The sequence below is a fragment of the Gadus morhua genome, chromosome 1, assembly GCF_902167405.1.
Source record: "Gadus morhua chromosome 1, gadMor3.0, whole genome shotgun sequence".
NCBI lineage: Eukaryota > Metazoa > Chordata > Actinopteri > Gadiformes > Gadidae > Gadus > Gadus morhua.
Genome location: NC_044048.1, coordinates 15,261,125 through 15,286,682, shown reverse-complemented (window position 1 = coordinate 15,286,682; position 25,558 = coordinate 15,261,125). Strand labels below are relative to the sequence as shown.

At 45.7% G+C, this 25,558-nt stretch overlaps 1 protein-coding gene across 4 annotated transcripts in view; it reads right to left on the bottom strand.

Annotated features, from left to right (window-relative positions):
- Nucleotides 1-24,876, bottom strand: part of plekhg5b (pleckstrin homology domain containing, family G (with RhoGef domain) member 5b) — a 54,282-nt gene extending 29,406 nt beyond the window's left edge. The window contains exons 1-2 of one of the 4 annotated variants that reach the window (XM_030355812.1): nucleotides 24,223-24,876; nucleotides 11,975-12,051 (exon numbers count right to left, since the gene is read on the bottom strand). In XM_030355812.1, coding sequence (XP_030211672.1) covers nucleotides 11,975-12,051; nucleotides 24,223-24,304 — 159 coding nt within the window. In that variant the 5' untranslated portion in view covers nucleotides 24,305-24,876. Of the gene's footprint in view, nucleotides 1-4,368; nucleotides 4,499-5,419; nucleotides 5,811-11,974; nucleotides 12,052-24,222 lie in introns of those variants that run through there. The other 3 variants (XM_030355801.1, XM_030355831.1, XM_030355820.1) reach the window with 3 other exon arrangements.
- Between the last annotated feature and the right edge of the window lie 682 nt (nucleotides 24,877-25,558).

Sequence of the window (25,558 nt, the reverse complement as noted above, 5' to 3'; positions counted from 1 at the left end):
TCCTTCAAATCTTGTTGCATGGGCTGAAATGAAAGCTAGCAGCGAACAACACTCCACACGTGAGCATAGGGCTACGTTGGTCGGCCTTGTTCATGTTTTAGCTAGCCTATTGTCAGCTTCTCATCAGCATGCAACAGACAGACTTTGGGGGGTTAATACTTCCCTCTTTGTATATTAAACAAGGGTCTTAAATGACGCCCCAAAAGGGATGGTTGAAGCATTCCGATAGTGCCTCAAACCTGACGGAAATAGTGGACTTCGGAATTAGTTGGGAGTCTTTCCCTTGTCATTAAACAACACAGAGCAGGTCTACAATGTCTTATAGTATCGCTCAACTAAAAACATCAAGCTGAACCCTGCTCATAACTCAGTCTTTGTTGATTTGACACATGAAACCACCTGGCTTTTACACTGCGATTGGACCAACACCACACGCACAATGCACCGTCTGCCCTCCCTCCCAGCCCTCCTTTGAAGCTGCGTCCACAACAGCAGGTATATCTGCTCCATTATATCCCTTGCATGGCATTGGTCAACACAAAAAAGATCAAATCAAAGCCCACTTGAACCTTAACAACTCATATAACACCAACAACTACGTGCCCGATGCAGCTCTGGGATGGCACCATATAGTCGGTTATTCCGCATCGCACGAGAAGCTTTGTCCATTCCTTTATCCTCTTTGCCAAGACTCTGGTGTCAAGCGGCTCCGTCGGTCGTATTAGTCAGGGGCCCCGAACACTAATCCTGGCCCTTCCCAGAAGAAGGCCTGCAACAAATAAGGGCCATGTGTATCATCACTGAAGACCTGCTTGGCGGTGGTAAGGGATTGCATCCACTCATTTGCATCCACTCATCTTTGCCCATAGGGATTGGATGAGTGGATTGCATCCACTCATCTTTGCCCATACATTGTCTCCTAGTAGCTACAGGTGCATTTTTAAAAAGGCTGGTTCTCACCCTTTCACCAGTTTCTAGTTTTGCCCTTTTCTCTCTGAAAGCTCTCAGCAGGAAGAAGGATAGCTCTCGGCCTCCAGCTAAATGGGTAGCTCTCGGCCTCCAGCTAAAATGGATAGCTCTCGGCCTCAGCTAAATGGATAGCTCTCGGCCTCAGCTAAATGGATAGCTCTCGGCCTCAGCTAAATGGATAGCTCTCGGCCTCCAGCTAAATGGATAGCTCTCGGCCTCAGCTAAATGGATAGCTCTCGGCCTCCAGCTAAATGGATAGCTCTCGGCCTCCAGCTAAATGGATAGCTCTCGGCCTCAAGCTAAATGGATAGCTCTCAGCCTCAAGCTAAATGGATAGCTCTCGGACTGGCCTCCAGCAGAAATGATAGCTCTTGGCCTCTAGCCAGAAGGATAGCTCTTGGCCTCTAGCCAGAAGGATAGCGCTTGGCCTCTAGCCAGAAGGATAGCGCTTGGCCTCTAGCCAGAAGGATAGCGCTTGGCCTCTAGCCAGAAGGATAGCGCTTGGCCTCTAGCCAGAAGCCTCGGAGCCCCTCTCTTTCTGCTTAACCTGTCATCAATTCACTTAAGCACAGTCAATCCCATGTTACTTGACATCATAAAATTCATAAATGCTATTAATACATTTACATGATTAGAATCCTTTGCCATCATATATTTTATTTGATATGAAACCCAAATGAACAGAACCTGAAATAAAAATTTACTTCAGCTTGAATACTGTGATCCTTTCATCCCAGTCTTTACGCTTCAGCAGCGAGAGAGAAAAAAGCACTGCCTCTGAAACGGTCTGAAGCGGTCGGCGTGACAGCGCATAGTCATGCACGGTCTTGTACAAATAGTGTGATTGTTGTGAGCTCACCAAACACGCCCCGCACCAGACAAGAATGGGGCTGTGTGACTAAGTGCCAAAGATCTGGGGAAGACACCCAGGTGTCAGGTACACATCATAGTCTGCGCACGGCGGGAGCCACCCTCTCCTTTTCACTGCTAAGTGCAAAGACGAATCCTGACCTTTCAAAACGTAAACACGCCGGTGTGGTCACACACACGCTCTAAGGGAGACGGCGAGAGAGAAAGAGAGATCGCTCAAAGACGACCACCGTTGAGAAGCTTCCGGAAAATAAATAAAAGCGGGACCATCTGCTTTCCTCCGATGGAGTTGGGTTAATCCCAATGCTTTTCTGTTTCCACGACACACACACACACACACACACACACACACACACACACACACACACACACACACACACACACACACACACACACACACACACACACACACACACACACACACACACACACACACACACGGTTAGAGGAACATCTATGGTGCGCCCGGCAGACACTCGCGGTCTGAGCAGCAGCTGCGGCGCTGCTGAAATCCCCAGCAGCAGCCAAGAAAGATATACTTTCCCAAGTTGGCCCTTTTCAGATATTTCTGAGCGCGCTTGGTGCTACGCCGTCAGGGTCAGAGAGCTCTGCTCGTTCTGTAAGCAACGTTCAATGACCTCCGGGGGCCGGGTTAGTGTGTCCCGGCCCCTCCGCCGGCCGGACGAGACGTCCTTTTAACCCTCCCCATGACAGAGTTGCCATTAGCAGGGGGCCTGTGTGGGACGGCAGGCACACAGCGCAACATCAAAGGGAAGCTGGGGGGGTGGCCGGGGCCCCGGCTCAGATTTATCCTCCAATAAATGAAGGCCGTGCGGCGGGCGTGGAGTGCTGGGCTGGGGGTTGGGTGAGGGGGTTTAGACTGAACCTCCTCTGCCAGCTGCACCCTTTCTTCTGCTGCCATCCGCTCTGCTGGATGGGGAGGGTGGGGAGGGGGGAGGTGTAGATGAGGGTGCCAGAGCCTGGGTTTTTTTTTCTTTTACTGCTGGCTCTGTGTGCAACAGCGCTGCCTGCCTTGTATTAACTAGCTGATTCTCCCCTAGGCCTCCCTTGCCCCCCCCCCCCCCCCCCTCCCCTCCCCCCACCTCCCTCACTCTTTCAACACATATGGATCCACTCAAACAGAGGCACTTGTTGCATCTTACCCTGTCACCACAAGAGCAAGGTGTGCAAGTGTGTCTCAGGGTGAAAGAGAGAGTGTGTGTGTGTGTGTGTGTGTGTGTGTGTGTGTGTGTGTGTGTGTGTGTGTGTGTGTGTGTGTGTGTGTGTGTGTGTGTGTGTGTGTGTGTGTGCGCGCGCTCGCTTTTGTTTTTCTTGAACATGTGCGCTGCCGGTTCAACAGGAAGTCCCATGCCCGCGGGACGATCTGTTTAATGAGAGTAATGCGGGCCGGATTGATGTGGCTATGACGTCATGGCACGCGATGCCCCGCAGGTGATGACATCATGGAGGTGGGTCACAGAAGGTGGACTGCCTTCATTGGTGTTTTGGATGGTGTGTGACACGTGTCCAAGCAGAAGCTTGTTTACAATAAATATTAACCAAATCCACAGAGTTGGGCTTTATGAGCTGCATCCTTAAAAAATAAATAACTGATCAGAATATGTCATCCTTTTTTCCCCGAATGAGTATGCCGATAAATTGTCAGGCACTATAACTCACCACCCACTCCCTAAACATTGACAGGTTGTTGAGCAAGAGTCATTATTTCTTCCCAGATTACACAAGCCTGCCTCCTAAACATCATCATCATCATCATGAGAATAAAACATTACTTCCACATTCAGACATTCGTAGTCGGGGTTCGCAGACATACATCCGCTTCATTTCCCTCTTACCAGAGCAAGTGCTATTGGGGAATCTGCAAAGATTCCAGTGGAATCGACATTCTGAGAGACGATTAAGTAGCTGTGACGTGTGTTTGTCTTTCTGTTTGTTAGACAAGGGCTGGTCAGGGTTAGGGTAAGAGTTCTTTCCACGGTTTATTCCACTGACTACCACAAACTGTCCAACCTGCACTTCAGATACACTCACAGGAAATTGCTCATTTTTAAGGTGATGGATTCCAACGAAAAGTATGTTTCTACACACAGAAAATAAGTTTTTCCAACAAATCACGCACAAATACAGAAAGGTCTAAAAGTAGGCAAATGTCGTTGTTCAAGAAACAAGAACTTAAAACACAGAACACATTGTCTTTAAAGACACAGAAGCGTCAGGTTTGAAACCAAAAAAAAACTTTTGTTTTTAAACTAAACACTAAACGAGTCTAATTAGATTCCAGCTGAAGCTCCGCCCACCATAAACAACGGATCAAACACGGGACACGGCGAACACTCACTCACACTGAGAGACCTCTAATGTTTAGAGACACCGGCCGGCTCGATCACAGGACGGAAGAAACACAAGAGAAGATATTTCAAGCAACAAAAGGATCCACAAAACACCCAAATCACGTTGTTTTGTTGGCAAAAACACCTAAAAACAAACCATAATACGCAGCAAACTCACCGGGCCCGCGGCTCTGCTCTCACTCTGCTCTGACAAAGTCAAGTGTACTTTATGATCTGCCCTGTGTGTGTGTGTGTGAGAGAGTGTGTGTGTGTTTGTGAGTGAGGCAACCATGGGCTGGACTGTGACGCAACCCAGCCGTTCCTATCCATAGCTGCAAGGCAGGAGGAGAAGGAAAGAGACGGAGCGGCCGTTGACGTAGCAGACACACAACCCTCCCCCCCCCCCCCCCCCCCCGCTCCCCCCCCACCAGAGAGAAAATAACACAACCTAGAGAAAAGAAAAACTAAAAAGAAAAGGGTGGCAAGAGAGAGAGCCTCTCTTTCGCAGACCTCATAAGTGAGACACAAGCTGTTTCCCCTCGCTGTGGACGCTGGAAACGGATGATTTAAAAGTCTTGATGTGGGGGGGGGGGGGGGGGGGGGGGGGGGGGGAGAGGAGAGGCGGGAGGGGCCGTGTCGGGAGAGCCCCCGGGTTGTTGATATAAGTAGCAGATGCGAAATACGCAGACACTTGGGGAAAAAACAGACCTAAACAGTCCAGCAACGGTCGGTCTGGCTGCCGGGTTACACAGGCACACAGCGCTGTGTTGTGCAGCAACACATCTTCCTCAATGGCAATCAGTGGGAAAGCTCAGCAGTGTGTTATATAGTGAGAGGGGGGGGGGGGGGGGGGGATGAGTTATTCCTATAAGAGCAGGGAATCTTAACTCCCAAATGGCTTAAACATAAAGCGATCGGTCCCCGAATATTGCCGTAAAACCGATATATTTTCACCAGTACCAGGGAAAACCTACTGTAAACTAACCGACGAAGGCTTGAATGCTTATTTTAGAAAATGGACATGTGTGTCACACACACACACACACACACACACACACACACACACACACACACACACACACACACACACACACACACACACACACACACACACACACACACACACACACACACACACACACACCTTTATTCTAGTCCCAACTTTGAAGCACTCAAACAATCCAACAGTCTTGTCGCCGGAAATCAGTACGGTTTAAGTGTTCACCTACCACCAATCCTGAATGCAGAATCCTTCCCACTTTCACTGACAGCTTTTGACGGCTAGATCCCGAAGGTCCAAAAAACTGGCAGATGTCACAGGGTTTAGATCCCAATCCTAAAGAAAACAGACGCAGCCTTCTCTTTCCGAGCGCGTGCCGGGAGAGTCGATAGCGAGGCGGGATAAGCGGAGCGCGTGCGGCGGACGGAACCTCTTCTTTCTGAAAGTCCCCACAGCGGAGCGACGTTCCCGTTGGGACTGCCGTTAATCAGAAGCGAGAGAGGGAGTGCGGTGAAAGTCTGTGCTGCTCCCACAGGCGAGGGTTAGAGTACACTGTTCCTACAAAACAGACCTGGTCTACCACGCCTTTCTCCTTCGATCACACCCCCGCAGCAACGCCCGTATCCTGGGCTGACTCACGTGGATTCATCACAGATGCACCGCGCCGCCAACTTCTAGGTGGGAAATTACAAGTCTCGTCGGGTGTCTGTTTGCGTTATTGTTTTGTTGTCCTGTCTTTTGACTTGTTTCTTCTTCTCTTGATCCTCTTTGTGTATAGCCATCTGATGCAAGGCTTTTTTCCCCCCTAATCATAAGGCTTGGTTGTCGTTTGTGGTGTACGCCGGCCCTTTAAAACCCTAACCTGTCGTGGAGTAAGGTCAGAGTGGGGACGGGCGGGGGGGGTTGACGAAATGTGTTGACTCTGAATGATGCAACTCTGATGTCGCCATTTAGTTCAAAAATAAGAAATAGACAAGGAACGGCGTGAGAACTAAACTGCCCTAATGAATCGTCATCATCACAGTGGGACCCAATCCACACAATCAATACTGTCTCATGTCCGATGGCCAATACATTGCATTGGACTTCATATTGTTTTTGTTATGGTTGGCATCATTTGTAGGGTGCCCATGTCTGTGATATATTTTGCCATTGTCGCACACACACACACAAACACACACACACACACACACACACACACACTGTGAGACCATACCAAGTGACAAATACCAAGAGGCCTTTGCTCTTTTGTCATTGGACCCAAGCGCAGAAGAGCCATGTTTAAATCCTTCACAATTAGCTAGCCAATTCTGAACTACTCAGAGAAACACAGACTGGGGTACATGCGTAGTTTTGTTTGTGTGCGTGCACATGTGCGTGCGTGTGTGTTTGCTCGTATCCTTAATCAGGCCAAGGTGTTTAAAAAAGGGTTAACCCTGTGCCACACTACCATGGTTGGGAGGCTGAGATGTGGGCAGTGCGCCAGTCTCCTTATCCTTGATGCACAACCTTGGCAGTACCCTTCATGTGACCCCCGGAGTTAAAATAAAGACAGAACTATTTACCCCATTTCTTCCAAAGAGGATGAGTCGAAAAGAACTAGGGGATAATGGAAAAGAAAAAACATGAAAGAGACAGAAAGTACAAAAGCATTATATAAAAGTAACCAAAAGAAAGGAAAGGCAGTTCAATGGTTTTAAGCTGATGATGCAAAGGAAGGGAATTTAAAGCAGAATGGAGTTAATAAATCACAAATGTGGTTGGGTCTCGTCACCCTGACGTTGCGGTCCCTCTTGGGCCACGACCATTTTTTGGTGGAAACCCTTACTCATCCCGTCACGATAATGACACGCTTTACAATTGCAGATTTCTTCCCTAGCGTCGCCTCTAACTAAGCTGCGCCGATTGCCAGTCTAACAACACTTCATTAGGCAGCAGTTGTTTACACACTTGAGGAAAAGGCAAACCGACAATTAGTGGGCTTTGCCATGGAGTGGTGCTTCGCATGCGAGGGACTTGGGGATGTTTTCTCAGCCCATCATCGGTGACGGTGGTGGTGGGGTCACCTCTTTAGCCTTTGCAATATCGGTTGGCCCCTGACCAAGACCTTTCCACCAGACCTGCCAGTCAGGTGGCGTCTTCCTGTTATGGACCTTTCTGTCGCTATGTTGCTTCCTGTCATGGTTGCTCCTGAGGGATGAGGGGCTCGAGATGGCGTCACTAGGACCCCCTTGTCAATGTTTCTACTTCCTACTCCCCCCTGGCAAGACATTCTTTGGATTGTTGCACATCAACAAATGCACATTCTGCTTTTTTTACATTCTAAAAACACCAGTAAGGATGGGCATGCATTCCAGAGGTTCCCCCATGTATTGTTTCAAATATTTTTGGCCATCCCTTTGTTAACTGTTCTCCTGACTTACACTTGTTGTGACCGCATGGAAGTTCCAGTTATATAGAGAATATTGGAATAGTCCAATCAAGGTATATGAGGACACCATAACTAAAATAAGTAAACTCTCAAAAGTTTCCTATTTTTAGAAGAATAGCACACAGTTCTATAAAAAGAATATTGTTTCATCCTTAAAGAATGTACCCAAGTCATGAAACTCTCTCCCCAGACTAGTTATTTTGGAACATTTCAGGACCATCCCTTCACCAAGGACTGGAAAAGTACAGCAGTGTTTAAGGCCCATTCTGATTGGTTCCCTGCGAGTGACAGTGTGTGTAGACGTGTGCACGAGAGAGGGCTGAAAGCCTGTTGTGGCCTGCTGTTGGAGTGCAGTGTTTGGAAGAATGAAGAAAGACTGAAGTCCAACTACCATCTAAAACCAGGCTAGTGGCTGAAGGACATGCAGCCAAGGTTGACAGCTCTATATTAACCATTACATGTAAAAGCTTAACATGGGTAGAGCGGGATAGATGGCATTTGTCCTATACAGTGAGCTATTAAAATAAGAAATAGCCTGTATTGCAACTCTTATGCAACCCTGCTTTAAAAACCCTAAAGTTTAATTGTAATGAATTACCAAGCCTAATATTAAACAGGAGTCTTACGTAAGCTTGCATACACATATGACTGGATGATATAGCTTTTAAACAAAGTTTTGGCGACAGAATAAAACGGCTATACGAAAAACAAAATAAAAAAAAGAAAATAGTAAGTAACATGTGGAGTTAGTGGGAAAGACTAATAACGGCCAAGAGCATTTAATCCAAGTTCTGACTCCAAATTAAACACTGGATGTGGTGGAAATATTACAAGACCACCTTGTATGTGTACTAGTGGCCCATTGTATGGTGTGACCATAGAGTTTCTACAAAAATGTTAAAAAGCTCACATGTTCCACATTAATCTTTTCCTAAGGTTCATTAAAACAGTGGTGTGGTTTTAGGTACCAAAATCTAATCTTAGTAAATTTCACATCAGCATTTTCCAGAACGCCTCCAAGAACGACCAGAACAATGAAGACTGCCTCTAATAGCATGTTCTAACACGGTATTATGCATTCAACATTGCATACAATACACCCAAATCTCGTCTTATTAGCAAAAAATGATTGATTGTTGTCGGATTAGAAAACCTGTAGAGATGAGATATTTGCCCATGACACCTCATGACATCACTTCCTACGCAGGTAGAGTTTATCATAACGTGACTGAAAGTGTCTGCCAATATGTCTCAACACGCCAACTTCATGTCTCTGGGTACGTCAGACGTCCACACAGGTTAGGGGGAGAACCTACAGATAAAGACTTCAATAGAGTTCAGCTGAGAGGAGCAAGTGTGAGAGGCAGTATCAATTAAGTATTTCTCCCCGTTTGGAAATATGTACACACAGTTCCCATTCCCGTCCAAAATTAGAAGTTCAGGAATTCAACTCATCATTTACAACGGTATGAACAATATGACACAACTCTCCTGGATTGGGCAAGTCTGCTCGCCATGAGCAAGCCTTGTTCTGGTTTAAATAATGTTGGCTTCCTCTCAGTGTTACTCATCATGATTTCAGGATTAAAACCGAGCGAAAACAGAAACAACAGATGAAACCTCAAGAATACACTCTTTTTTTTTTAAGGGGTTGGGTTGAGAGTGTGACTGGGGAAGATCGGGACGGACAGAAATAGATCCTGGGTGGGGAGACATGCTAATGAAACCGCCTCATTCTTTTTCACGTCAAGAAAAACGTCTCACAGTTTCTCACTCTCTTCCAACCCCCCCCCCCCCCCCCCCCACCTCTCTCTCGCTCTCTTTTCTCTGCCGCCAGCTGTTTAGCACTGGGAGGGGCCTGGTTGCCACGGGAACCCACACCTTCAAGACTCTTGTCTGGTCCTGTCCTATAGAAGGCTCAAAGAAACTGAGGGAGGGAGGGAAAGGGAGGAGGTTAGGAACGGGCGATCGGGGGATGAAGGGGCAACAGGAGCAAGCTTAGGCCACTTTTGAGCTCAAATCTAACAAATAGAGTCTGGTCCTCCACTGGTCGACGGGTACCTGATCAAACACCTCTGACATAGCCCCCGTCCCCCCCCCGTCCCGATAGCCACCTGCCAAGCCCGGCATGAGCCACTCTCTGAACTGCACCAACCACAGCAGGAAGGAGAGAGACAATGCTAAGCTCCCCTTCGGCTGTGGAGCCGCGCCATCAAAGCTAGCGGGATCTGTGTCAGGTGGTGACAACATGGAAGGAGTGTGTGTGTGTGTGTGTGTGTGTGTGTGTGTGTGTGTGTGTGTGTGTGTGTGTGTGTGTGTGTGTGTGTGTGTGTGTGTGTGTGTGTGAATAGCTTTCAGATGAACTCAGCGCAACCCGCACGCACACAAAAAGGCTAGGTCTCCTCAGCCCAGGTGTGAGTGGAGGAGATGGGGCTCCGTGGGGAGTCTCGTGGCTATGCGGCACCGAGCCCAATAACGAAGCCCTGCCTCGGGACCAAACTGGTTTTCACAGGAAAACGGCAGCGGGGAGGGAGAGAGCCCCAGAACAGGGGAACGCAGAGAAGCCCTCCCGTCCCGTACTGTTTGGATCTGCTCTGTGTCTTGTTGCCAAACAGGCCCCTCTTCAAAGAGATTGGACTTAAAATATATATACACTTTCAGTACTCTTAAAATCACTGCTAAAAGCTTTAAGTGTTTTTTTGTTCAAAGTAAAAAAAATCCTTTGATGCCTGAGTGAGTGAGTGAGAGAAAGAGAAAGAGAGAGAGAGAGAGAGACGGACATCTGAGCATGCTTCAATTCATGTGTGGAACGGTCAAATGGTACATTTATGTTCTCAATATGTTTGGATCTGTTTATGGCTCTCAGTAGCATTAAGATAGTAAGAGGAGAGAGAGAGAGCGAACAAGAGAGAGCGAGAGACTGAACACATAAGCTCTGTTGTTGTGACATTGCCCTCTGCTGTTTAAGATGAGATACAAAAACCAGTCAGCCTGCTTCCCAGAGATGAGACGGGACCAAAGAGAGGCCTGTGTCCAACAAATCCATACCCAGGATCAACAACACGACTCAATATGGTAAACAGTTACACCTCGGTGGAAACCTTCCAGCCCCGTGTTGCTCTCAGAAGGCCGTCATGATCAGCCGATTACGTTGACTAACAGCGACTCAGAACATGAGTCACCTTTTCTGATTAATAGGAGTTCACTGTAATGTTAGTGTTTAGTTGTTGGTCAGACTTGCTCCACTCTTTTCGCTCCGTCAAGTGGGATGAGCTGTCCTCTGTCGTCAGTCTGTCCAACTCATCCCCCGTACGTCGGTCTGTCCCTCGTAGTCCTATTACATAACATCGGCCCCTCACCCCAGCCAGAGGGGACGCACGGTGTCACACACTATTTGTCCCTATTTGTGGCTGCCCGATGTGACAGACAGACAGACAGACAGACAGACAGACAGACAGACAGACAGACAGACAGACAGACAGACAGACAGACAGACAGACAGACAGACAGACAGACAGACAGACAGACAGACAGACAGACAGACAGACAGACAGACAGACAGACAGACAGACAGACAGACAGACAGACAGACAGACAGACAGACAGACAGACAGACGGACACACTTCAAGAAAGCCAGAGGCCCTTTATTAGAGCCGTTTGTTGAAAGAAAAATAGAAACGACAAGATTGTTTTTGTATTGGGGGGGGTTGGGGGAAGGGGGGTTGGGGGAAGGGGGGGCTACTGCACGCAATTCTCTGAGGCAATGGTGGAAGAGATGGCAGATAGGGGAGCAGGTAAGTCCTTAAGCGCTCCCCCACTTCCTGCTGGACTTTATTGTTCTCTATTTATAAGTCCTAGCCCTCTTGCTGTCGTAGGAGCAACCGTCCAGCTCGGTAACTCGCTTCTGTCTCTCTCCTCTTCCTCGTCTCCATTACACACGTTGGCTGTATTGGATGGTTGAGGGAGTACCCTCTATACCCCTAGGTCATGAGGTCGTTCTACATATATACCAAACTTAGAAAAAGCTAACTTCACTTAAACAGAGCCAAATCGAGAGAAGGTTGAGTCAGTCGGCAGGGAACGCTATCCTCAAATCCCTTTCTCTCCCTCTCTCTTGGCCAGACTCCCGTTTACCAATCCAGTAGCTTCAAAGGAATAATTCATTTCACAGTCTAGTGGGCAGCGAGGAACACACACCCTTTTGACACCTAAAAATAACACACACACACACACACACACACACACACACACACACACACACACACACACACACACACACACACACACACACACACACACACACACACACACACACACACACACACACACACACACACACACACACACACTACCTTGGAGGCCCTGCGGCGTTCCGGGCACTCCGGGTTCTGGCAGACCACCCAGTCCTCCTCCTGCAGGGGCTTCTCGTCTGGAAAGAAGAAGAAGAGACGTTTGACTTAATCTTGGAGAGTATAGTCAGGGGACGGGAAGGCATCAGACAAGGCCAGTCTCAACACTCAACATATGAACACAATGACAGTCTGTTATGAGTGAGGTTAACCCTTTGCCAAAAACTCATTTGTAAATACTGCCGCAAAGGGGATGTTTAATAATAATAATAAATTATATTATGTAGCGCATTTCAAACTCAAGGACACTTAAAAGGACGCGATTTAAGACCAACTTATTAAGTGAGAAATACAAAAAAAACGTCCTGTTTTATATAAACACAAGTCAAACTTTGTTGCTAGGAGTGTGTCATCGTATGGATTTAAGACGTCACCACATCAACAAGCCAAAGTGTTACAGACCGGATCTGAAGGAACAAGTGAACACCAGAGGCCAGTCTTCAGCAAGCGTTCAAGGCCAGCGTCCTTTAAAACATAAACAAACAATGCCCTGGTCCGCAGTCAGAGCTAGGTCACAGCTTTTGCTGGCCTGGTAGCAGAACGAGTCACCTTCGAGTCAACCGCTAAAGCTACACCCCAAGGGTCAAAGGGGAGGACGACAATCAGCGTAACTGGTGCCCGATGCGGGGCCCGCCCGAAACCCCCTCCGAAAGGGGGGCAGGGCTTCGTTGCCTAAAACTGTCCGGGGTCAAGCCTTCCACTCTGACCTGGTTCAAATGGCAGGAAGAAAGCATGCACCAGCCCTCCACCACAGCACTCCCACACGCATACAGCCAGACTTGGGTCAGGCTTCTATAAGCTGTAGCTTCTGTAGAAGAGACACATCAGTCCAAGGGTCCTCGCATGAGCTCTAGCTGCTGGCAGCAGAAGGGAGCCTCCAGCTTTTATAGAAATGCGTGGACACATACACATCCATATTTACCCCATCGGAAATCGGAGAGAGTGCGAGAGAGCGAGGCGTCAGAGGGTGTGTGTGTGCGTGAGGGGTGTTGGTTTGTGTGTGTGTTTTTTGGGGAATAAATATGCACATTTGAAAGCAGTAGCAAGACTCAAGAGTCTGGAGGGGTAATCTGTCTGTCTGCCTGTCAGGCGCTGATGAGGAAAGGAGCAGCTGTTGCCTTGTGGTTTGGAATACAGATGTGCATCTGTGTTGTCACTCCCTCAGCCTGACTCAGCGGAATCCCAAATGGCGCGCTCAGGCTAAACGACTGGTGATAAAAAGCAAGCACCCATCATTGCAATCTCGCTGTCAACCACCGGCCTGACTCTCCTGACCAACATCGTAAAGCCACGTCGTAACCACTAGCCGTAGCTCCTCATTACCCATCCATAGTCTTCCTCACCTCCCTCAAGCGTCCACATATCCATTGTTTCAGGTTCAGCTTCCTTTTATACTTATCCTGTTTTATACCAAAACCGCTCTTTCCTGCAGAACATTCAAACGCGTGCTTCTTTCGTTGATCTCTTCACCTCTCCCTTTGCTCTTTCCCTCTTGCTCGCTCTCTTTTGCCCTCGTTTGCTCCCGCTCTCTCCCTGATGAACAGGAATTCCTGAACTCAGCACTGCTGATTAAGCCTAAAAACAAACCGACACAGGCACACACACGCTGCACACAAGTGTGCACGTGACACCACACAATGAACCTGTGAACTAAAAAGGGACAGATTCCCGCAAGCCGTCATGTGCTCCAAAACACACAAACAATCTCCAGTTCAACTACCGTGCGCACAAATTAATCCGTTGCCACGGATGAGCGGCCTCAGTCATCTACAGTTTGTACTTGTAGCCAGGGCCAAAGCTAAAACAAACCTAACCAGCACAACCAAATGGGCCACAATCCATTCACTTCCCACTTCTACCATGCTTTATGGAATTGAAGACCACCACAAACCATTAGTATTTTGGTAACTCTCGCTTGGCTGCTTGGATTACTGGTATAAAAAAAAGATTGAACTACAATCTTTTTAATAGAGAATGTCCAAAAAGTTCAAAAAATGAGCAGATACAACCTCATACGACAGCCGGAAACAGAATCAACAATCCTAGCATCACAAGAAACATTGTGGTTTCACTGATGCAGTAGTAATTGCTTTGTAAAGGACATTCCCTTAAAGGCTGTAGCTGCACCCAAAGGCCCTCCAGCGGTGCACCCAGATAGCTCACCTGGAGGAGAGGTGACCTTTTTTTATCTGCATAGTATTGATACCAGCTTTAATTTTTTCCTACCCCCAACTCTCCCCCCCACCCCTAATTTTGTGAAAACGGTAACGTAACAATGCACCTCTAGGCCAGGAGGAAAGGTTATGCAACGGCTCCGGTGAGGGGACAATAGACAGATGGGAGGCCGACGGGAAGGCACGCCGACAAGGAAACCTGGCAGGGAGCTCGGCCCCGGGCAGCAGAGATAGATGCACGCTAGCGACACTTGAGGGATGGGTGTGGGAGAAATAGAAGCTGGCGGGACTCGACGTAGCCGGTTTGAGACGATTAGGCTGAGGATGACATGGCTCAAGGGAAGAGCAGGCTGGCAGGGGGTGCCAAGGAAGAGGTGGCGCGTGCAGGAGGCTCTGGGGAGACTGCGGTACAGATGGGCACGCAAGGCCGGCCGGCTGGGGCGGACCGCCCTGCTGCGTGCCAACGCCACCTGTGCAGCCTGCTGTGGGACACATGCTCAACATAGCTACCTTTGTTTTTCATCCAAAGGGCGAGTTTGACATTTCAAAGGAAAAAAAATTAGCTGTTCCACTGTTCCACATGATGATTGCCGTTGTGTAATGTTAATAAAGAAAGCTTAATAGAAAACCATGTTTGCATGCCGCACACTGAATTGAACAATGGAATCACAGCTGTATCGTGTTCCTCCATGGCTAAATAAGGCCAGGTCTGGTGGACAGACGCGAGTTCTTGATCCAATCTGCAGCGCGCAGCCAACATCAGGGCAGGGGTTTCAGCAGCGGTGGGGGCCGGGAAAAAAAATATCCTGTTCTTGTTATTTTACCCCCGCAGTGCACCACCCCCCCCCCCACCCCCTCCACAAACCTTCTGGCTTTATTAGCATATGAAACATGTGTTTACATTGTGATCGCAGGTAAGAATCGTTTGACATAAAATTAAGAAAAATGGACACCCAAACCTCATAAGATGGGGAGATGCAAAAACAAGCTGATTGGATAGTTTGGTCTGCGGTCGTCTCATTGGATAGCTTGGACTGCCTTTGGCTGGATGAATAGTGTGGACTGCTGTTGGCTGATAAAAGGTGGAACATTCTTTCTCCCATCACGTCACATGCAAGGGAAACAAAGCGTAGGGCAGGATAAGGCCCCGACTTAATTACACTATGATCGTGTTTAAGGAAGGTCACGTGGGGTGTGTTACATAATGTGGATTTTTTTCGAGAGCATTTATGTCCCAAGCATACAGTAATTGGTCAGAAGGGCTCACAGCACCTTGTGTGTCATGCAATTCTTCATGAGACGTGTGGTGGGTTCAAGTAGCAGACACAAAGAGAAAGAGAGGTATGTTCCCTCATTACTGGAATCCCAAGCCGATTAGTAACCCTGGAATGTTGCTATTCGGTATAGGGATAGTGTACACGGAAAGGGGACGCTAGTTAATAATACAATACGACTTTATGCTTGAATAAGGTTGGCAGTGTTCAGACATCCCATTGTAGACCCTTAATATCGCATACAAGTCACTTGGTGACTTATCAAGTAGCAATACTGCTTGACAAGTCAAATCCCTGTTTTCAGATCTTACTCGAAAGAAAACATAAAATAAGATGTACAATGTACAGTATTGTGGTGAACTAGGTTCTACACGGATTTGAGCCATGCACAAAGCAGACTAAAGTTTGGAAAGGGAAAGAAACTGGTTGCGATGGTGAGGGGAAAAAATGCTCAGACAAGTACAGGTCTTGTACATTAGGTTAATTGGATAGATGTTGCTGGCTTTTCCTTTAAGATCCGACTACGTTGGTTTGATGACAATCCGCTCACGATCGATAGAGCCCAGTATGGGACATCACATAATCTGATTATGCACTTGCTGAAGCTAAAGAATGATATTCAGGCAGTAGAAACCTAGTTTAGCCATATTATGTTCAGTGGTTTTCTGATTCACCCCCACAAACCCAAATGGCACCACCGATACATTGCTGCCATTGATAACAAAAACATAGAAAGGGATCCTACCTGCACCCTGGTTCCTTTGTGTTATACACACATTTCATTCAGTGTTCAACAACACATCTTTCAAGCAGTGCGATATAACATTTTTATATACATCATGAATTTGTTATCCACCCACTTCAAAAGACAAAGTCAGTGGCACAGTGACAAACCGAACAACTAAAGCAAGCTTCCTTGTTTCTAATAAACAGATACCAAATGCGTTCTTAAAGCCTCTATCAAAGTAAAATGATCAACACAGGGCAAGGAGAGCTGCATTTGTCAATGTGCCTCGCCACAGACAACAGATAAGTCAGCCCGACACATATAAACAAACTTGTAAAGTCCGGCCATGATGTGAACCACCATCATATGGGTCACCCTCTTCTAATCTATATATAATTATTTTTGTTGTTCACTCAGATGGAGGTCAAATGGATATTGGCACTATTGATTTTGATTACAACTTCCGAGTCAATATGGTGACAGAAACAATGAACTTACTGACAGGCTACAAGCAAGTAATGAATAGATGTAAAGAGTTCAAATCCATTCTAAATAAAGCCCCTTCACATGTCAGAATCAGAATCACGATACCGGTGTCGCATCTACTGAGTGCTTAAAGAGACCATTCACTCTTCAGAGTTAATAAGCTTTAAGAAGGTTGGCACCAATATCCAGGATGTGTTGCTGAGTTTGGAGGGCCGGCATAATCAGACATGGATTTGAGTCGTTGCGTTGAGACTGGTGAGTGTCGGGCTTGAAACAGGAATGGGGGTGTGTGACTGAGTAGAGCCATGGTTCTGGAGTTCCTCTAAGCTGCCGGTGGCTGAAACTGAAGCTTGAGAAAGAGAAAATGAGCCCTAAGCCGGGGAGAGCTGACGTTGAGTGCAGCAGCAGTGTAAGGAAAATGTTGGTGCCCGCTCTTAATTACAAGCGAGGGTAAAAAAAATAAAAAAGGTGAGGATCAAAGCCTGTTCACTCCTGTTCACTCCTCCTCTCTAGGGCCAAATCTGCCGGACAGGTCGGCCTTTAACGGCGACCACCCCTCAGCTAAGTGGAGCAGGAGGGCTAAAAAAGAAAAAAGCCGGAACACCAAAAGCCGGTTGGCACAGAGGGCAGGATAAAAAGCATTCCTCCCCACGGTTCAATCTTATCACTTTCCTTTGGCTAATGGAATAAAAAGTGGGGCTGTGCAGCTGGGGGAAAATAAATCTGGCGTGCTCCTGGGCCGTGCCATAAAGCCAGAGAGGAGGCAAGAGGCATCTCAGTTCAGCAAGGCACTTCTTTACTGGTAAATATTTCATCTCTGGGGCTGTTCCCATTCCCACTTTCCTCAACTCTTCACACCCATGTGAGGGGCTCCCCATACCAGGTCAACGTTCCAAGACTGGGACGGTGGAAACAAATAGGAGTGCATTTCCATGATGGTGCTGAAATGCTCGAGCCAGAATAGCAGATCCATGTGAACCAGAATCATCTGCTTGCACTAACGTTTCATATAACAGTGTGAGGTAATGCCTCATCTATATTTGATAGTATGAAGTACCTTCCCATTTTAGATGAATAAATAGGAGCCATTATGGAATAGATTCCTTTGTAATGACAAAAATTGACCGTAGCAATGGCGGGGGGGGTCTACATTACCCTGAATAACATTAACTTGTTAATAGGTGGGGTGATGATTACTAAACCACTTTTTGGCAAGTCACATGTGCCTGGTGATTGAACAGGACTAGAGGCAACAAGAGGAAGTAGCAACAGTAAAAACGTCCACAATGAATGATGGCGCTGCTTACCTACGCCCTCCTATACATCTTGCTCTGCAGCGTCTATCTATTCATATTTACTACAACTCTAAAGCATAAATCCATCATCAAAACAGCAGTTCTGACATATGGAGATTAGAATTGGGCTCTCTTACTGAGAAATGTTAAAAACAAATCCAATCCCGTACAGTGATAATCCTGGGGGCAAAATTGGAAATCCCAATTCCTGGTGCAGGCTCAGATTAAGGATAGATATGGGAGATGTCTTCCGTAAGGATGCCTGACAGCTTTCATTTTTTAACAATGTTTTCAGGAATATTGTATTCCCCTACACATGCAGGGTCCATTTAGAGTACTCAAAAGCACTTGTATACTATGCATACAAGTACAAGCATGCGCCTATTAAAAACCTGTAATAATTTGTAAACATATCTAAATATGCTGCGACACAATGGAAAGCTAGAAAGGGAATATTTTGTGTCCAAAAGGTTATCTTTACAGCCTGCTGTACCAATATTACAACCTGGACTTCAGAAATAATGTGCATCATCCAAATTCCCCAAAGTTATGTTTGAAATTAAACTTGAGTAGGTAAAGCTATTCCAGAGGTTGCTCGTCACGTTGTAACTTAATACAATTACATAATATAGTGACAGAAAAGACGGCCTCATACATAATTATCTATAACATATAATCAGCTTTGAAACAATGAAAAAGCGTCTTCATCACCGGGACACATTTATGAACACACCCCAGCCCATTTCACACCTTACCATGAAGATCATAAAAGACATCCATGGCGGAGGACCAGGAATACCGCTCCATTCCCTCTTCCATTAGAGAGGGTGGCAGAGCATTCAACTCATAGGCACCTCGCTTCTTCCAGTACATGAACATCTTGAGCTGGTCGTGTGTTGTACCTCTCAATAGTCCAAAAGGCCAAAAAAATTGGCTGGTCTGATGCCTACCCTCATTTTGATTCGTACAACACTAAAAGGATGGGGGTGGACTCTCCGAGACAAATCTACCACTGACCAACCCAGACTTCCATGAAAGATTGATCAAATGAACTCCCGGCAACTTCGGTTCCTTCTCATATGCCATCTCGAAAAATGTATACATCACAAACCTCAACGGCCCAATTGGCTAATCAAGGGCACCCCACTTGCTTTGAGCTCAACTAAATCAAATAAATTTAAAAAGTATTAAAGCTTTTTCAACAAAACAAATTAAATCCAATCTTAAACTAATTTATTTACCATCCCAGGCATAGCATGCCAATACAAATTAGGTTTTCAAGAAGTAGATTAAATCGTAAAATGATACGGACATACAACTGTTGCCCTGATTAAATACATTTGAATACGTCCCTCCAGGTGGAATCCTGATGTTTTTTGCATGCAGCATCATGTTGATTATTAAAGTCATGTTGCTGTAAATTCATTACTCAAACATCCATAGTACAACTTCTGAACAACGTAAAGAAACATGTTAACCCTGAGTCCCCAAGTTACAAAAAAACGATATCTCAAGGTCTTCCTAAAATGTGTGGCTGACTGAATCCCATAAGAAAAAAAGATTGCAGATGCAGTCACCCTCTCCATGGCTCCACCACGGCTGTATCCATGGTCAACTTTCCTAAACTGGTGTGCAAGACAAGCTGCTCATGTCAAACTCCTGTGTAGGATTTGGGAGAAAAAAAATGGTAATGGGGGGTGGGGGGACTCAACCCGACCCAGCAGACAAGTGTAGTATTCATGCAGAGGTGAGTTGCATGCTGGGACGGGCAATGTCGGCCAATGGCCTTTAGACGTAGTCACACAAAGATCTCTTTTAAACCTCCTCCCACACCCAGAGTGGACTTTCTTTATGATTTGTACAGAACTGTAAAAGTCTTACATTTTTCTGCATTAATTACAGCCCACGCCTTTTATGTCTCCTCAAAGATTTGTTCTTTTGTATAAATGCAATTCTTACAGTGAGTTAAATTAAACGGGGCTAATCTAATGTAGCAGAGATCCTTAACCCTCAGAGGATGAAGGGCCTAATCTCCACCCTAGACACAACATAGACCCACAACACAAGATTTACTAATGTCTGGAGGGGAAGTGCCCCATGTAGATAGCAGAGACCAGCCATAATATTTTCCCCGGACTATTGCTGAAAAGGTTGATGCACTGCTATTATGCATCTAAAAATGGGAAAAGAATCACTGCGAGTATCCAGCGAGCCAGGCAAGGGAAAGGGAGGAACGTTGTCACACACACACCAACCCAAATGTCCAATTTTGGTATAAGAAATTAGAGGGTAGAATGGGAGCTAGGTTCTGCAGACATATGGTAATAATCCCCAACCCGCCTTGAGCACAGAGTTTCCTATTTAATGAAGAGAGCGGCCGTGCAGCATGAGAACCTCGCTGCAAACCCCACAGGCCAATTTCCACCTACTGCACAAACAAAGGAAGAGGACTGGAGGAGGTGTCGTCCCCCGTTCACAACCTTCATGAGGAGGACGAGTGGACGGACGCACTTCTCATGCTCTGTTAAAACACAAGGGCTATGGTGGATTTATAAACACAGAGGCTTGTTAAGCTATGATAAGACCTGCATCAAATACATTTAATTAGATCGCTAAAGAAAATCCTCAGAGGAACACCATTCTGTTCGATTTTTTAGATCTTAGCTGTTGTTCAGCTGCGTGGAGCTCCTGGGTGTTACACAGTTCAGCTTCGTTCCTCTTTGAGTGGGAACGTGAGAAGCTTAGCTATAAGACCAGGGTGCTGCCACATAGGTGCGCCAACTTTAATTATGACAAATGTATCACTTTGTCAATCAAATAAAACAAAAGAAACACAATAAAATGTACTTGTAGTTAATGATGGCCATTAGGGACTGGGAGCATGGGTTACAATGATGTGCCTTAAGATGTGCCTGCATTACGTGAGCAATAGCTTGAGTGGCACTATTTAGAAAGACATCCCAACACAGCACTTATTTCTGGATCCCCACGTCGTAAATTTTTCAAAGTGAAATGAAAGTGTTGAATGCGGTGCTCGAGCGAGTGCGTGTCTGCCTTGAAGACAGAACGAACACAATACATCCACGTTACCCATGAGGCGGTAAATTGGCCCTCAACACACTAACTGAGGTATTATGGGGCCGTTGGAGAAATTTGTTGTTGAACCAAGTGCCAGTATAATTAGGAGCTGCAGGAGTCAGTAGTACCGGAGTGTCTACGCCTCAGTGTTGACAGTGAGAGTGCAGTGGAGGGCTTGTGCGTGACCATGTGGAGAAGGTTGCGTTATATTTAGCAAGGTTGCGCATCTCACGGACCGAGTTAACCCTTCACTGACACTCCCAGACATCGAGCGCAGAGGTAGGGGGGGGGGGAGTTTATTATCACTGAGTAAAAGCCGAAGCGAGCTCTTTCCTTTGCTAGCAATATGGTATACCAAATATGCAATCTGCGTAATGGAAGATGTAATGCATATCACAAAGTCTTTTTCACATATGAGCCTGGGTGAGTAGTTATTAAAAGGACCAATTTTTATTTTAATAACAACAACAAAAATGATATATATTTATATTAAATACTTTTTTTTTTTATCACCATTGACAGCAATGTGACACACACTTTGCACAGCACAAGCCCAGGAACCAGGTGGGCCAACACTTTGAACCAAATCTATCAACAATAAATAGCACTATTCAGGTTCTCAGAGCTTTTGTGCAGGAACAATCCATCAGTGCATGGGGTCGACTCCCTTGTGTGCACATGGAACAGGGCGAGTAAATTGCCATCAAACATATCATTTCAAAGTTCATACAGCTCTTCAGAGGGACAACAGCACATCAACTTGTTGAGATGAATAATCCTATAATTGAAACCATCTGGCTGAAATTGCAGGCTGTCAAAGGTCCACCAATAACAGACTTTGGAGAAAATCAAAACACCTATTCCATGAAAGGACGGTTATTGCCATAAAGAAGGCTGTAATATTAGTAAACAGTCATTTGACCAGGTGGGAGCATTTTGACTACAGGATATAATCAGGAATAAACATTTCCCATTATGCTTGGAGCGTTCGAGGCCATCTGTAAGTTTCTTTCTATCCTTGAAACAAAGCCCAACAGACATATTGCTTAGTCTACAGAGATACAGTACAACTTTGACCCTCATCGACTTTCTCTGTTACAAATAATATTGACGTTGGTAACTAAACTTTAATTTGATAAAAAATATTTTCCTTTTTCAAACATATTCCAACATAAATATGGCTCACGTTATAATATGAAGCCAACAAAAGATGAATGACTTAAGCCGCTCTTTAGAGGAATTCAATACTCAGGTGAAATTAAAGAGAGTACAGGAAACCAATAAGAAAAGCCTTTGGCTCTGCCGTATTCTTTGTATAATAATTTAAAACAGCTGACACTAGTTTATGAATGAATACCCCTTCCGGGCGAGGCCAGCCTTTGCAATTTGAACCAAAGTTATAAACCCATGTATTCCTTGGAACACAATGAGCAAGGTGAAGCACAGGTGAATAGTGCACTATATGACAGTGTCTATCTATACTGTGGTCTGATGGTTCGGTTCTATGGTGGGGCCTGATGGGAAATTATATCACAGAGGGGTAGTGGGGCGGGGTGGCCTCCAGCTGTGAGCGTATGTTTTATCGGATTACTTCATGGTTGAGGGACAACATCGGAAATTACTTTGCAGAGGGGTGTGGAAGCCACTGATTTACAGTCTGGGACAATGCACTCGATATCGAGCCAAAATAAGCATTGATCCCTATTCAAATGTAAATATTCTGTGATTTCAAAGAAAAGATATGCGCATAGCTGAGCAATTCTTATGAATATTTCTTACGTTTTTTTTTTACAGATTCAGTGTTGCAATTGTTTGGTTACAAAGATTGTTTTCTTTAAAAAAAAAAGATAGGCGATATGAACATACATTGTTTTTAAGCTAAACCAACGTTTCTGTGGAATAACCCAATACACAGCGTTCAATTCACTCCATGTCATCTTATGATCAAGAATCCGGCTATAATATCTACCTCATGATAGGAGAATGGAACTGAAAGCAGAGCCACACAACTATTCTGCAATAGGACAGAAACAGACATGCTTTGACTAGCTAAGCTTGAGCAGTAAAAGTCAATGGGGAGAGGCAAAGAAGCAGAACTCACTCTAGACCAGACTAGCAACAGGAAAACACAGAAAGTAAAAAGATGCAAGGAGTAAATGATGGTGGGAAAGAAAAAAGTGGAACAATGGGAGATAATCTGAAGAAGGAAGTTTAGATGGTCACGAGCAATGGGCCAGGCTTTACACCAGATTATAGGAGGCAGACTAGCTAGGGCTTTGCAGCCATGTGTCCGTCAGGTTCTGAATGCACTGTGAGCGGTCCATCTCCAATCCATGTCGATTTGGATAGTTAATGGGATTTGTTTGAATATGAAATGCCTTCAAATAGGTGCAAACAATTAAAGTGAAATGCCTGACATATTAACACCACATTCATATCCGTCAATAATATCTCCCCCATTTATGCTTTTGGGGAATATAATCTAGACATCTGCTCTCAGATTAGACTAGTGTGTTTAAGACAGGCTTAGGACTCTGCTGGCCTGGAACACTGAGGTGTTCCAGACTCTGCTAATTAGGCTGCTCAGCGTTAACTCCATGCTGACCTTGCTTACTGTATGAACACATTGGCTGACCACACTGTGGCAATGTGAACGGTGTGACAGCGTATAAATGCAGTCAAATGCAGTAAATGTTGCTGGCATACTAGCCTCAGGCAGTCATGTATAGTCGCTAGAGGCATAGTCAGGTTTTATTTTGAGAGATTGCAACCAAATATGTAGGCCAAGTTTTTTTTTTTTGTGGAAATATGTTGTGTCTGAAAATGAGGGACAATGGTGCCAATTTTAAATGTCCCAACTCCATTTGAAGTTTGGATTCACGATGCCTAGAGTGTAAATGAGTCTATCCAACATATTAAAGCCCAATTCTTGAGCAAAAACGTTTTAATCCACCCGTTCACTTGTTGCGATGGGAAGATAATGTCTTGTTTATGAAATTGAAACGTCTCTATCTGTCCCGGTCCCGGACCAGCCTACATATCCTACAATGCCCATGTGACCAATTGTCCCGTGAAATCCGATATTTGAATAGATCCAACACCATTAATACCAGACAAAACGAATACAACGCCATACATGTCACACAATATTACTTACTGAGTCGTAGTTTTAGACCAAGCCAACTCCTCGGGGGTGATTTGTGGAGAACTGAATTCATGGTCCACTTGCTCGGAACCATCTAAGCATGCGATCCTCCAGGAGACTCGTCGAGGCAGGTCTGCTCCGTCGTGGATTAGATGTTAATGAGAATTCCTTCACGTCTTCATTGTGCTCGTCTAAAATAGTGTCCTTGTCTTGTAGCTTCGTTTCACACTCGTTAGCCTCTTTGGTCTAATGTGTAGGGTCAATTGTGAAAATTGGTGCTCAGATCACGATTAATGCACTAAATTATTGACCGAAGTAACATTTTGCATTCCCCTCTCCAGCGTCAGTGTTTGTATGATGTTAAACGTGACAAAGCAGTACACAACGACCTGTTGATGCAATCTGTGCGAAGATCTCCTCGAGGTCCACTGTATCTTTTTGTTAGCAAAGGTTCGTGTTCCAGATCCCAATACTTGTTCAATACGGAACAGGATATATTCTACGTCCATACCACTCGACACAAGTTAAATCACCGCCATCAACTCTAAATTAGGTTCTGTTAAAGTTTGTCACGTTTCCCCCTCCTTGCCTCGATCGAAGTTGGCTGACAATCAACCATCAGCTCCTCTGTTCCATTCATTCAGACCACCTCAACCTGGATCGACAAAGAATCGCCGTTTCTGTGACGATGTCAACATGTCGCCGCTAGGGGCGCCGAAGACACCAAGAATCACCGTATTCATTGTATAAACATCTGCAAACCCTGGATGCTGCAAACCAACGCAATAAGAGATGACCTACATAACATTTAGAAACATTTAGTGGAATACATAAACCATTACATTAACAAATATTTTTTAATAGTTGGTAATTACTTTATTTTGATCACGTTGAACTTGAATCCAGTCATTCAGGTGTAGGTGTGTGTGTGTGTGTGTGTGTGTGTGTGTGTGTGTGTGTGTGTGTGTGTGTGTGTGTGTGTGTGTGTGTGTGTGTGTGTGTGTGTGTGTGTGTGTGTGTGTGTGTGTGTTATTACATGCAAAACATGTCCCAACACAACATAGGGAAGCTATTATTTACCTTAGGGCAAGAGTAAATCCAACCTGTCTGACAGCCACGCAGCACCTTCGATTTACTCCTGGCCCCAGGTAAACAGCTTATTCAAAGCTGTGTTGACAAACACACACACAAACCACACGGAGATAGGGCACAACACACTAGCTACTTCCATGAGCGAATCTGTTACTGTTAGATGGGTGGTCCTCATACTTTCTTCTACAGTTCCATAACACCCCCCCCCCCCTCCTTAGGACTTAAAGCCTAATATGTTCACCGGACCAACAAAGCA